General features: G+C 44.0%; 1 protein-coding gene across 1 annotated transcript; it reads left to right on the top strand.

Annotated features, from left to right (window-relative positions):
- The first annotated feature begins 546 nt into the window (after positions 1-546).
- Positions 547-14,892, top strand: LOC106564908 (envoplakin). The gene is made up of 22 exons (XM_014131410.2): positions 547-826; positions 3,659-3,758; positions 3,884-4,038; positions 4,406-4,529; positions 4,881-5,012; positions 5,100-5,141; positions 5,461-5,622; positions 5,809-5,916; positions 6,111-6,206; positions 6,459-6,572; positions 7,202-7,348; positions 7,719-7,873; positions 8,003-8,103; positions 8,440-8,600; positions 9,057-9,193; positions 9,323-9,461; positions 9,756-9,949; positions 10,117-10,267; positions 10,384-10,467; positions 10,580-10,687; positions 10,839-10,931; positions 11,083-14,892. The coding sequence occupies exons 1-22, from the start codon at positions 774-776 to the stop codon at positions 14,467-14,469; spliced, it is 5,943 nt and encodes a 1,980-aa protein (XP_013986885.1). The 5' UTR covers positions 547-773; the 3' UTR covers positions 14,470-14,892.
- Positions 14,893-15,226: the final 334 nt, after the last annotated feature.

Here is a 15,226-nt window from a genome sequence, read left to right as displayed (position 1 = left end):
AACTGCAAATTGACCACAAGAAGCCCAAACAGAAATATTTCACTAAAACATCATTTCAAACTTTTCTTATGTTTGCAGATGATCACGTGTCTCTCTATTATGCGTGGGAATACTTGGGAACAGATTTCCAAAATTAAAATCACTTGGAGCTGGTGTTTTTAGTCTTTTCCCCCCCTTGGAGCTGGTGCCCCCCCCCCCACACCACCACACACACACACACACACACACACACACACACTATAGGAACAGAGTACACAGGCATCCACAAAGATAGGATTGTACTTCATCTTGCCATGTTTAAGGTTTACAGTACCTCCACTACTTATTAGTATCTAATTACCCACAAGCCCATGTGTTATTCTACACTGATCCTTATAGAAATTGAATGTTTCTCCAGACTAACTCCCTAGCAAAATAACGACAGTGACTTTAGAAAACCTCAATGAGTGACAGTCAACTAATGAACGGGGAGGGTTGAACTAGAGAGGTGAGTGAGGAGAAGGAGGAGTGTGTAGAACAGGTTGGCCCGGTCCTGTGGAACTAAATAGATTGTCTGGGTGTTGAGTCGACACACTTGTTAACAGGGAGGGGCACAGGTACGCTTTCAGTCAGCTTAATCACAGTGCTGACACCAACAGGGACACACACTAAAATACGCACAGGGAGTGTGTGTCTTATCTGTGACAGCGAGAGAGGAACAGAGAGTGTAAGGGGACCAGAGAGACTTGAGTTCTGTCCGTGGAGTGGAACTTCCACTCACCAAAAGATCCAGGATGTTCAAGAAGAAGGAGGGTACTACCGTGAAGGGGTCCAGCAAGATCACCACGTGAGTCTTTAAGGAACGATAGCAAACTCGGTCATGCAACCTCCTTAACCCTACCTCCTACCTCCTTTCCTCTCCTTTTTCCTAAACTTGGATTTGTTTCATATTTCCTGTGTTTGCTGTGTTGCCCTCTTTCTCATAGAATCCTCTGGAATCTCCTTTGTTTATTTCATTCCTAACTCCTAGATAATGGAGATTGGAAAATAGATGGTTTACTGTGTGTTTTGGCATGTTGTTGTAGTCAAGAGACGAACTTTGTTCTATGTAAAGATATGAAGAGAAATGTTGTTTGTCTCTTTGGTTGTCTTGATGTTATTGTAGGTTTTGCGGGGTTTTTATGTGGCCTTAGGTCAGATTTGCTCAGGAGAAGCAGTAGAGGGTCTCAGTCACCTGTGTGTGTGTGTTTTCAGGTCCCGTAAAACAGATTATAAAATTTGATGGCGTTTATCAAACGGTACGGCTCATTAGATTAACATTGATTTGGTGACTATTCACGTCATTATAACGTTCCCCGTGGAGGGATATACGATGGCATCAAGATTTCTCCATTACCACGAAAGAGTAGGACATACAGTACTTATATAAGGTAGATTGATACACATATTTGTTCCTATGTTCATCCATCAATCAAGTATGACTCCTGTGTCAATGCATCATCAACAGCGTAGCCTGTAGGCCTAAATTAGCGATAAATCAAATGTCGCCCTATAGAAAAATATGAATCACTTGAGCCTCCCTAAGGCTGAAAATCAAACCTGACCTCGGCATAGGCAGCTTAGCACCAGGATGGTTGGTGTTCATGTTGAGCCAATGGAGACTGATGTTAATGGAGATGTAACCTGTAAGTCTATGGGTGTAACACTGGTGAAAAGACTCCCATGAGAAAGATAGGAAGGAAAATGCTTGAAGCGTGAATACATGGAAGGTGTGTTAGTTGGTCATTGTGACGCTATAATAACAGGGTGATTGTCTTATAGTATCCATGCACGACACCTGGGCTGAGATGAAAGGTAGAGGCAATGACCATTCAGAGTGAGAGGAGTGCCACTGGTTTCACCCTGCCTCAGGGTCACTGGTGTGTCTGATGGCCCTGCTGATCAGGGCAGGGCAGATAAGGCCTCTGTCTGTGCTGTTCAGCTGGTTTCTCCACGGCCTGTGGGTGTTGGCTCACCCTCTCGCCACGGTGGTGCAAATGGGATATTTAAAGGGAACGTCTGTCCTTGTCTGATTGATAGACTGCTTGTCTTTCTGTTAAACACAATTGAAACATCTGTATCAGCACTGTGAAGGGTGCTACAGTACAACTGCATTTAATCACAGTGAAGATACTTTGGTATAGTAGGTCTATCTTAGTTATGGTGGAGGGCATTCGTGTAAAATCTAGGGCCTGCATTTAATGTGTTTAAGGCACTTAAATATTTCACCCGGTCCATCACCTGTAGAAGTTGTCATTGGAGGGATAGTTGTGTTTAAAGGGGAGGTTTGTGAGTCCTGTAGTGCTTGTATTTAAAGGGGAGGTTAGTGACTTATCACTTCAGTGCTGGTTTGGTCCATAGGGACAGGTTGACGTGAGAACACAGATCTACAGATTACTGAATCTGTCATCGTATGCTTCTGGTACAGGCATAATCTCATTACATCATAATACATGTTTTACTGTTGATAACAACACTTTCATTTCAAAATGGCTCCTTAGGTTAAAAGGAACATGGGCAAACATGTTGGGGTCGTCAAATGTAGTCAGTTCAGCAAATTCAACTACACAGTTAAAGTAGTGGACTATTTTCTACACATGCGCTGTATATCACCTGAATTGGTGAAATGAATTGATCCCAACTCAGATGAAGTTGGTAAGACGCCCTTTACGTACAGTATTTTCCAGTTTATCAGGCAATCTGAATAGCCTGGATTCAAAGCTGTGGAGAAGTATTCAAGACACTTCCAACCCTCTCTGGAGATCAATGCTCTACCTTGAACACTGCCCTGGGAGAGTACCCACTAGTTGGGCAGATAGAGAGAAATACAGGTAGTCACAGTCACACAGAGGGAGTGACAGAGTGACAAACAAATAGTTGAGAGAGACAAACAAACAGCGTTTTGGGAATTCTCAGGTGGGACAGTGGAAGTGATTCACCCTCCTGTTGATCCCAGGTCGTCACCGCTAGAGACCATTGGTGTACGTCCCAAATGGCACACTATTCCCTCCGTAGTGCACTACATTTGACCAGAGACATGGTCAAAAGTACTGCACTATGAAGGGAATAGGGTGCCTTTTTGGGACTCACATTGGTTTCAGCTCAAGAGTGTTGTCTTATGTAGGGCCAGGAGTTTTTCCTGAACATCAAGAACTCAGTGCCCTAGTTATAGGTTCTAACTATGGCCCAGAGTTCTTCCTGGTCAAGTCACAAAGAACTCCTGGTCCTGGTCATACATTTGGACTTTTGTTAGTCTTGGACAAAGTGTTGATTTTGGACTAAGGGAAGTTAGTTCACGTAGAGGACATCTTCACACACATCTACTCTGTCTGTGTCACTATCTATTTGTTAGCCTGTGGTTTTATATCTAATGATTTTGCGTGTTAGGTTTTGTAACTGGATAGCTTACATAAGGATAATGGCCTCAGCGTCCATCTTAAATGTTTAGGACCTTGACCTTCATTGGTCACTTAAGTCAAGGACAACAACTGAGGTGCTCGTAAATGGTCCAAAACTAAAAAATGATTGATAGGATTCAGACAGAGATTCCATTTCCACATTCCTCTCTCTGCCTCTTTGCATTTTGTATCTTCTTTGCTATTTTTCTAAATCTGATCTGTAACCTCTGCCCTCTAAACAGTTCCACAACCAATGACTTGGCCTTGGTGATTGCACGCATGCAAAAGAATTCCGACCAGGTGGAGAAAGATGTCCTCCGGGCCGAAGAGCTACTTGCTGTGGTGAGAACACATACTGACGGTCTCTCTCTCTTTCTCTCTACATAATAGTGTGTCCATGGACTTCAATTCTGGCCACTGTTCGTTCTCTTGACTCATCTACTGTCTTCATCCCTATTGCCATGTAGGATGCAGAGAATGAGAAGAAAAACCGGCCCCTCCAGCACCAGAAAGTGGTGGCAAGCAACCTGTCTGAGGCTGAGGGCCTGCTGAATGACCTCTTCCTGGATGTGGACAAGGCCAAGAAGTACAAACACCCCCAAGGCAGCGAGATAGAGAGCGAGTGAGTGACCTCTTCTAGGCCCATCCCACTGGGCACAGACGTCAGTTCAATGTTTATTCCACATTGGTTCAACACAATTTCATTGAAATGATGTGGAAACAACGTTGATTCAACTAGTGTGTGCCTAGTGGGATATCTCTTATGAACACTGATATCATTTGGGCTCTTTAGCTGCTTCAAAAAGATTAGTCTTTGCAGAACTCCATCTTTCCCTGTAAGACATTTGATCATTGGGGGATACAGTGAAGTCCAGCCTGATTTATTTACTAAAATGTGTTGCTCTTGCCAGTTCTCTTTGTTATCCTGCTCATGCTAAACATACTAAATGCATTTTCCCCTCCCTCCCTCAACCTTTTGGTCATTCCAGTGTCCGTCACCTTCATGACCGCTGGCTGAAAGACTGTGCCTTCTATCGGGACATCTATGAGCCTGTCAACGATGTGGAGCTGAAGCCCAGAATCGACTGGGCTTCAGTGCTCAATCAGAAACAGGTACAATCAAGTGTCCTCTTCTTCTTTGGCAACTAACTTAAGACCAAGCCTCCCTATTGTAAACATCCTTATAAAATCATGGTACTCATCCCCTTGACAAACTGTTCTGTTGACCAATCCAAGCTGACATTTACTTCAGTTGTACTATATACTGACTGACTTAGCTAACACAACAGTACGCAACACAACAACTAACACAACAGTACAAAACGTTCAGTTCATCGTTATCCTACAGTTCATGTTCATTTAAGATGCCCCATAAGAATGCATACTACCATAAAGCCTCTTTAGTTTTCTTCTGAGTCTAACTGTGTCCATGACTGACCATACTGTTCTGTGTCTGTCTCTCAGAGGGAGGTGAACACAGAAGAGTATGGGCCCACCATGGCTGACCTGAAGAAGCAGATCGCTGCCCACAACATACTGCACAAGGAGATCGAGGCCTACAGCTCTCAGCTCAGCCCCAGCTCCACCAGCACCAAGGTAACCTCTTCAACGCTCTCATCTCCGTGACGATGAATTTAACATCTTGTAGCTAGTGAACATGACGACAATTCATTTGTGTTTCAGGAGGAGTATGCTGCCATCAAGAAACAATACAACAACCTTTTGGTAAGTCATAGTTATCATATGGGTACTATGAGATCCAGAGGAGGCTGGTGGGAGGAGGTATAGGAGGACGGGCTCATTGTAATGGCTGGAATGGAATAAATGGAACAGAGTCCAACATGTGGTTTCCAAATGTTTGATGTGTTTGATACCGTTCCATTTATTCCGTTCCAGCCGTTACAACCTCCTATAGCTCCCCCCACCAGCCTCCTCTGATGGGATCGGTGGGATTTCACTTTCAACCTAAAAGTAATTGTAACATATGTTCTCTTTTTGGTGTGACTCTTTACAGTTGTTATAGAATATTGTTCTATTCCCACAGGACAATTCAAAATGGCGGCACCACTACCTAAGCAGTCTGTATGACTACATGCAGGGCTGTAACAAGGAGCTGACTTATCTAGGAGACGAACAGACAAAAATCCTGAAACAGGACTGGAGCGACCACATGTTGGACCCTCCGGACGTCCGCAGACAGTACGAGGTGAGAGTCCATCTTAGGGGTCAAATAGAGTGTCACTCAATGTCAATAAGACTTAATATAACAATAAAGTATGAAAATGTTGCTTGAGGAGGTGCTTCGTAGGTTTCTGGCATGTATGTACATTTAATTTTCCATTACTGAATGAGACATGTTCAGGGGCATCATATTTCATTTTATCTCAATCAGAACTTCAAGAACAACAGCTTGCTGTCCCATGAAAGTGATGTGAACAAACTCCAGGATGATGGAGATCGACTCATTGAGCTGAAGCACCCGGCCAGCACCACAATACAGGTACATGCCAAAAACCAATTCAAACTTTAAGTACACCTCCCGACTATTACCATTTTACATTGTCTTCAATCAAGAATCAATCACTCTTCTAGAGATTAGACTTCTACATTTAGGTCCACCAAGTTTACAAATGTTCCTGAAAGATATCGAGATTTTCCTTTTACGTGATGCCGTCATCTTTATACTTGTTTCAGGCTCAGAGAGATTCTTTGCGGAATGAGTGGCAGAAGTTCCTCAACCTGTGCATCTGCCAAGAGACCCATCTGGATTACATAGAGGATTTCAAGAAGGTAAATGTCACTCAGAATACATTAACAAGGCTTCATAGTATCTACATCCGCTTAGAATAATATTCTGATTTCCGTCTTTATTGTCAGAATGGAAAGGGTATCTTCTGTTTGTTTTTGAACCAGAAATGTCCCTATGCACATTACCATAGACATTCAAACTGCAGCATGATCAGTAACCTGGATAGGTCAAAGATACTGTATGTGAAAAAGATACCATGTTCTGATGTGTTGTCTGTCTGTGTCCCTGTTCAGTACCAACTAGATGTGGAGACACTATCGGAGTCTCTGAGTGAACTCAACTCTAGCCTGAAGAAAGTGGAAGGCACAACTGGGAAGAGTGGCTCAGCGATGACTCTGCAACTGGAGGTAAGATAAGACATGGTTTATTAGTCCATACTAGATGGAAATTTGTCTTCTGCTTTTTTCCCAGCCTCTCCGATAACACACACACACACACACACAAATACACTAACAAATACAAATATAGGTAATGCCAGGATGTGAACACTGATATCTATTGTACATCTGGATGCAGTTTCAATCTCACTGAATCTTCGGTGTTAACTTGCGCAGTAAACTTTCAACACAACCATGAATCATAAAGATGCTACATTGCATTTCATATTGAACCAAAAAAAATCAAACTCATGCTTTTACCTCTGCACATTTATTATCAATGTATAATGCATGTACAAAAAACAATTTTCAACACCATTCTTTTTCTACAATGTCAATTTTTGGGCTTTAACTCCCTGCACCACAATAGAGAAATAAATGGTAGTGTGCGTGTTAACACTTCACTTCTAAAGACATGACATTTTTTTCACATATTATCAAACGTTATCATGACATTACTACTACATTATGTAAATAATGTGAAGAAAAAGGGTTAATGTCGAAATGCAATGCAGGTGGTCCTAATTCCGCAATTTGGCTTTACCACTCTCTCTCCTTCTCTCTCTCTCTTTCTTTCTCCATCTCTCTCTCTCTCTCAGGCGGAGGAGAGCACGGTGCAACGTAACGAGCAGCTCTTGGCTGACCTGAGGAAGAGGAGCACCACCATCGCCCCCCTCAAGCTGCGCCGCTGCCCGCCCACCAGGTCCACCACCGTGGATTCCCTCTGTGACTGGAAGACTGAGAAGGTATGACCAGCTGCTCTGACCTCTCACCTTTTAACTTTGACCCTGTCCTGGAGCCTCCACCACAGGTTACGGTATGAAGTCAAAGTGGGTTCCAAACCTCTGTAGAATCTTTGATAAAGCTACTAAGCAATGATGTGACTACTAGAATAGAATAGAATGCTCTACCACTGCACTGAGAGGTGTGTCAAGGCATGCAACGTAATGTAGGCTCATGTAAACATCACAAAACCAAACATTACTGTAACTATGGAACTCACTAAAGTACATTAAAGTTCCTAGATACCTCAGTATTGGGCATTGTGTTTGTAAGATGAAAAGGAATATTTCCATGTGATCCATTCTGAGGAAAGTTCTCTTTGTGTTCTTTTAGGCTGAACTCACTCGAGGGGACAAGTTCACCCTCAAGTCGAATTCAGACGTTGAGAACTGGAACGTATTGACCAGCAGTGGGGCAACCAAAACCTTTCCGGGGGTCTGCTTCCTGATCCCACCCCCTGACCCAGAGGCCATTGCCTCCGTAGACCTGTAAGCAACAGGAGAATATGTCATTTATGTCAATTATATGACATGCATATGGACAATAACACATCAATTTTGTGAATTAAAATGTCTGCTCTAATGATTTTTGTGTGTGTGTGTGTTTGTGTGCGCCAGACATGGTGATGTGCTTGACGACATCAAGAAGAGGAGGGCTGTTTATTTAGGCACAATGAAAGACAAGATCCGTTGTGTCGAAGAGAAACCCGTATACACAGGTGAGGAAAAAGTTGCTCTATTAATCCCAGTACCCCAAAACAAAGCCTTCCAAATAACTCTGGTACTGCTACTGTTACTGCTATGATCATTAACTGTAAATAAGGAGAAATGGCTTCTCAAACTTTTGATTCAACATGGTCCCTAAACCACATTGTGATATCACATTCAATTCATCACATCATGTAAACCCCGAGCCAAAGTCTATTTATGGGACATGTGTACATATACAATGTGTGAAATTAACTAAGGCAACAGATAAAATGGCACCCTATTCCCTACATAGTGCACTACTTTTAATTAGGCCAGATTATCATTGCCCTGTGTCCCCCACATAGCCCCACCGTCCAACCCCAAAGCTAAAGCCGTGGCTGGTCAGCTGGATAAGCTGGATGAGGACCTGGTCAAAGCCAAGCAGAGCATGTTGAGCCGTCTGAGGGCCCCGCTGGACCGCAGTGACCCCACCACCGACCTGGCCAAGAGGCTGAAGGAGCAAGAGGTGAGAGAGAGAGAGAGAGTCTTGTTTTTAACTTTATTGAGACAGATACAAGTAGAAATGAGCAAGGAGACAGAGAAGGAGGGAGAAAGAGAGTAAAGGTGGAGCCGGGATTCGTACCCATGCTGGGGGGTGATATTTGTTGCAGGACGCATTACCCACTAGACCAGCCTCAGGCACAGTCTAAGGGGACAACCGAAATGGCACCCTATTCCACTACTTTTGATAGATAGAAAGCATGTCTACCAGCCATTGTAACTGTACAATATATCTTCATGCTGGTAAACTAGCTAAATCGGAATAATTATAGATTGATTGACATTGATGGATTCGTGCCTCCTAAAGATGATGATGACAATGATGATGAGTCTAATGGCGATGATGAGGATGATGATAGTTATGCTATTGTTGGTGAGGATGGTACTGATCCTAATGATATAGTGGTTGTATCTCTTGTAGAAAGCAGCAGAAGCTCTGGCAGCTATGGAGCAGCCGAAGTTGGAGAAGGACGTCTCCAAAGGCCTTGCAGCCAAACTTCAAGCTGCCAAGGACAAGCAAGATGGCATCGCAGCCCTGGCCGACCTATTTAACAAGAAGTACGACCGTTTTACAAACGTACATTATCACCGATCACCTGTCTTAGCGATATGATATTATCAGAAAATAGAATCTAACAGCAGATCTTGCTGTTAATTATTTTATTTTTTTTGCCATTTCTTCTATAGGGCTAATGCATCTCTGAACCTGGAGAAGCAGATCAAGAAAGTGGATGGCATCGTCTCTGGCTTTGAGGAAAAGCTGAATAAGGATGGCCCTATCCCAGATGTCCCCAATGCTATTCAGGCCCGCACCCAGGAGATCCAGGTGGGTAGGACATTACCAGTGCACCCTATTCCCTATATGGTGAAATACTTTTGACCAGGACCATTGCCTACACTGCCTTGGATTAGTGTGCCATTTTGGACACACGTCAACTTTCTTAAGAGAACCAAATAGATTCTACAGTATCCTTGAACAAATTGGACCAGAGAATACCCTAGTAGTTGCCTTGAAGTAATAAAGGACTATATCATTTGACTGCACATATCAGTCATCCCTTCTAATTTAGCTAAAAATCACCCCACCAGGACACATATTTATCATATCTGTTCTCTACAGAGTCTGCGTAAGGATGTGGTGGGCTCTCAGGATGAACTGAAGAAGCTGGGCCAGGACCTGGAGACCAGTGAGCAGCTGTGTAGTTCCCTGCAGCAGGGCTACCAGGAGTACTGCCCAGACATCCATCGCCAGGGGACCCAGGTCAAACAACTACAGAACCGCTACTCTAACGTCAACAACCAGCTGAAGGAGAGGTGAGCACAGGGCCACTTTGTCTGTTAGCTAATGTTGACTACACACACCATGTCTGCAAATATATGGTATCAAAATAGTTCATTTGTTTGCTCGAACGTCAGATGAAAATAATTATTTTCAGTTTGTCACCACAAAAGTGTTTTTCATTGTGTTTTTTCTGTCTCAGAGAGGGCCTCTTGCAAGAGGCTGCAGGCAAGAACCAGGAATTCCAGAACACAAGCAAATCTCTGAACTTCTTCCTGAAAAATCTGCCTGACAACAAGATCAGCCCCAGCGATGACCTATCACAGGTCAACTCCAAGCAGACCTCCCAGAAGGTCAGTTTGTTTGTGTTGTGTGTCAAGACGCTCTGAAATTGTTGGTGATATTCTTAAAATATCATTGTAAGACACATATTATGCAATCAAGTTTAATTTTGTAATTTTTATTGCAGAGGGTGGTGGATGACATCAAGAGGAAGGGAGACGACCTGGACAGAGTGCTTGACCTTTCCCAAGATTTGCAGAATATCCTCAATGTAAGACTCCGATTAAGTTACATTATCCTACCGCATCATGATAAACCTTTTATTTGTGTAACAGATATTTGGATATTGAATAATAAAATCTTTATTTCAACTGCTTGTGCAGGAATATGAGGTCAACACTGACAAATACAGCAGCACCCTCGATAATGTGGGAGCCAAAGATTCCAAAAAACATCACACCTCCACCCTTGCTGATAGTGTGCAGAACCAGGTAATACATAAAGAATGGAAGTCAATAGACACAAATTACATTCATGTTTATCCACTTCTATGCCGACCAATGTAGGGCGCATCATGTTTTCCTGCATGTTTTCTTGAGCACTGTGAGCTGAAGGATGACTGTGCTTCTTTGTGTATTACAGGAAAAGGCTGTGGTGAACCACTATGCTAAAACGTCAGCTGAGAATGACCAGCTGCTCAATCAGATGGGCTTTGCTAAGAACCTCATCGCTCAGGTGAGTTGGAAAATCTAGCTACACATAACTTCTTTCCCACTGCCAATTTTGATCAATTGAATGTGTTTAGGATACAGAATTATGAAAATGTTGAAGTATTTTCCCTGAAATTGCTTTTAAAACTATGCTTTTTTTGTTTTACTTTTTGCAGAAACATGACAAACAATCCATAGAACCAACCATAAAATCAACCATGAACATAAAGAGCCTGCAGCAAGAGTTGAGTGCGGAGAGCGATAGACGCAGCCGTGCTGAGACTGACGTGGAAACGTTCAAGACCAGGATGCTGTCTCTGAAGAGCCGTAAAGGGATGCATCGAGTTGAGGAGAAGGAGGTGCTCGAGTACTACCGCGACCCTAAACTGGAAACTGACCTAAAAGATCTGGAGGACCAAATCCACAAAGAGGCCTTGAAGCGCAGCCGTACCCAGGGTGAGATCGAGGGTGTGAAAATCAAAATCGCTACTTTTGGGGACGACCTCAAGTGCATCAAGCCCAAACTGGTGACTAGAGAGGTGACTGAGTTTGAGAGAGATCCTCAGTTGGATGTAGAAGCCTCCAAGTTAAAAGATGAGATCGGCAAGATAAAGAATGAGGTTCGAGTAAAAGAGGGAGAAGTCATTCAACAGAAGACAGAGGTCACCATCCTGAATGCTACAAGACCCAACATCAGGGAGAAGGTTATGAAAAAGGAGGTGATTCGATTGGAGAAGGATCCAGAGATGCTCAAGGCTGTTAAAACTTTTGAGAAGGAAATCACAGATGAAGGCAACAAGAGCAAGACTCTGAATGACGAGATATTCCAAACGAGGAGCCAGATCAATGCATTGGAGAGGATCATTCCCACCATTCAGCCCAAGGTGGTCACCAGGGAGGTGAAGAAAGTCGAACAGGACCCTGAGCTCATCAATGAATCCAAGAGGCTTCGATCAGGCCTAGAGGGAGAGAAAATTGAGACAGACACTCTGCTCAAAGAGGTCTCTCAGCTCAGAATTCGGTATAGCGAGGTGGGGCAGTGGAAGCCCAAGGTCGAACTCAAGGAAATTGTCAATGAGATCTACCGCATAGATCCACAAACAGAGTCGGAGATAATGCGTCTGAAGAAAGATGTTCAAGACTTCAACAAGCAGCGTTCTGACTTACAGGACCAGATCACTCTAATCATGGTCGATCTGGAAGCCCTACGTTCCAAGAAGCCAAAGGTGGAGCTGAAGGAAGTCATCCAAGATGTGGTGAAAGAGGAGAGGAGCCCTGAGAACGAAAGAGAGATACAGAGGCTCAATGATCAGGTGAACCATCTGCACCGTACTTACAATAACGTAGAGGACCAGATTAACCTCCTGAGAAAAGAGAGAGATGAGTGGAAAGCCGAAAAATCCATGGTGGAGACAAAGCTGATGACCAAAGATATCTTCAAGTATGAGGATGATCCGCTCTTGGAGAAGGAGGCAGATCGGCTGAGAAAGGAGTTACGCGAAGAGCAACAGCGCCGCCGTACCACTGAGGAGATGGTGTTTGACCTGCAAAACAAGTACATCCTGCTGGAGAGACAAAAGCCAGAGGAAACAGTGGTGGTGCAGGAGGTGGTGCGTCTACAGAAGGACCCCAAGCAGATAGTTGAGCATGATAAGCTTGGCAGGAGCCTTGATGAGGAGGTTAAGTCCCGCCGGCAGCTAGAGCTTGAGATGCAAAAACTTAAAACCTTAGTGGAGGAGAAGGAGAACATCCTAAAGCAGAGTGACGAACATCAGAAGAAGATTCAAGTGGAGTCTGAACTGAAACAGATCAAACTGCGCATCAAAGAGCTGGAGAATGCCCCACCGCCCATCGAGGAGAGTATCATTGTCGAGGAGGTCCTGAAAGTTGAGAGAGACCCTAGACTGGAGAGGATGACCAACGGTCTTCGCTCAGACATGGACAAGGAAACCAATGACGTCCTGAATATTCAGAGAAACATCAGGAACACCAATGTCAAGCTTGAGCTCCTTCAGCGAGAAAAGGCCGTAGAGAAGACGGTGTACAAAGAGGTGATCCGGGTGGCGAAAGACCAGGCTGTAGAAGCAGAGAGATACCGCCTGAAGGGCCTGGTGTCTCAGGAGAAACATGCCAGGCAGGACCTGGAGGAAAAAATCAAACAGCTCTCTGACAAACTCAACCGACTGAATGGCACTCAGTCGGGCTCTTCTCGGGAGGAGACAAGTCTCATTCTGGCCAGGGACGCCTCGCAGAGGGAGAAAGACAACCTCACCCGGGAGCTGAAGAAGTTGGAGTCTGAGAGGCAAGACATCAGCTTATCATTCCAGCAGCAGACCAAGCTGATGAGCGAGAGAAGCCAGATCAACAGGCAAAAGAGCGTCAAGATGGAGTCTGACGTGCAGCGTCTGGAGAGGGAGATACTGGACGAGAAAGACACGATCCACCAGAGAGACAACATCATCAGGGAACTCCAGAGGGAAAAGGAGAAGGAAGACCATAAAGAGACCCAGACAAAGGAGACCAACGTCTCCACTAAAATCACCATCTTGGACCCTGATACTGGCAAAGAACTATCGCCATATGAAGCTTACCTGCAGGGACTGATCGAGCGTACCCAGTACATGCATCTGCAAGAGCTGGAGTGCGATTGGGAGGAAATAACTTCCATGGGACCTAATGGGGAGACCTCTGTGCTGCAGGATCGCAAGAGCGGCAAGCAGTACTCTATCAAAAATGCCTTGAGAGATGGAAAACTGACCCAGTATGATCTGCAAAAATACAAGGATGGGAAAATGCCCATTTCAGAGTTTGCACTCCTTGTCGCAGGTGAAAAAGAAAAACAGCCCAAGTTCAACTCAATCACATCAAAGCCAGCATCCTCGCTAAAGTCGTCCCCAAGCAGCGTCCCTGTTCCTGCCCCTAAGGAAAGATATCCTATCGCTGGTGTAATTGACACAAACACCGACACATGCTTCTCCATACGCAGTGCAGTGGCCCGCAAGCTGATCGAAAGCGGCACGGCACAAAAGCTGTTGGAAGCACAGGCTGCTACAGGGGGCATCGTTGACATCAGCAACAAGGAGAGATACTCAATCCACAAAGCAGCCGAGAGGGACCTCATCGAGTCGAGCCAACTGCAGAGTCTACTCAATGCCCAGAAAGCCTACACTGGCGTGGAGGACCCCACGACCAGAGAACGCCTGTCGGTGGGAGAGGCCGTCCTGAAAGGTTGGATGCCCAAAGAAACTGCCCTGCGTTACATGGAGGTGCAACACCTGACGGGAGGGCTGGTAAATCCCAACAACACGGATCGTGTGGGCATACAGGAGGCCATGGGAGCCAAGATGATTGACAGCACCATGATGAGAGAGCTTCAGGATGAGTACAACTACGCCAAGGAAATCATCGACCCCACAACAAAGGATAAAATCAACTACAAGCAAGCGATGGCCCGCTGCAAGACAGATCCTCAGTCTGGTCTACTTATGCTCCCTGCTTCCTCCAAAGTGTCTGGCAGCAGCTACACCCCTACATACAATTCTCATCGGTTTTCTCCTAGATAATAGACCTGTTAACAGTGTGCTTGGAGGGTATTCTTGTCTCTAGGGTGATTTTATATGAAGTCAAATTATATTGTATAAACTTAAATATCAATACTACCCAGAATGTATAATTTTAATTTTGTCAGAAAATATTGCATAGCTCACTGTAAGGTCATGATTGTTGCTGCTGAGTTGCTTTTGTTTACCAACATTCTTTGGAGATGGCAGAATCTACTTTAAAAAAAGGAAAGACACAAAGGAGTTTTATGTTTTTTTATTTATCCTTGATATTATTGTTTTACTAGAGCTGATGGGACACGGTGCAATGTTATTGACTAAGTTTTGCTTGTCTATTTCTTATTATTTTCCTGACACTGATCCTTTTAAACGCAACCTTGATACTGTATCAAGAAAATAATTACTCATTAAAGATTATATTGTCAACATGTTTGCTTCTTCAATTCCAACAAAAGAAAATAATTAACTACCAAAAAATAAAGCAACACGATAACACACACCTCATCCATAAATACATCTAATATCAAATCAAGAATTTGTTTCTCACAAATATACACTGCTCAAAAAAATAAAGGGAACACTTAAACAACACAATGTAACTCCAAGTCAATCACACTTCTGTGAAATCAAACTGTCCACTTAGGAAGCAACACTGATTGACAATAAATTTCACATGCTGTTGTGCAAATGGAATAGACAACAGGTGGAAATTATAGGCAATTAGCAAGACACCCCCAATAAAGGAGTGGTTCTGCAGGTG

The sequence above is a fragment of the Salmo salar genome, chromosome ssa12 (genome assembly GCF_905237065.1).
Source record: "Salmo salar chromosome ssa12, Ssal_v3.1, whole genome shotgun sequence".
Classification (NCBI taxonomy): Eukaryota; Metazoa; Chordata; class Actinopteri; order Salmoniformes; family Salmonidae; genus Salmo; species Salmo salar.
The sequence above is the reverse complement of the archived record's forward strand: the minus strand, read 5'-3'. Positions and strand labels throughout refer to the sequence as shown.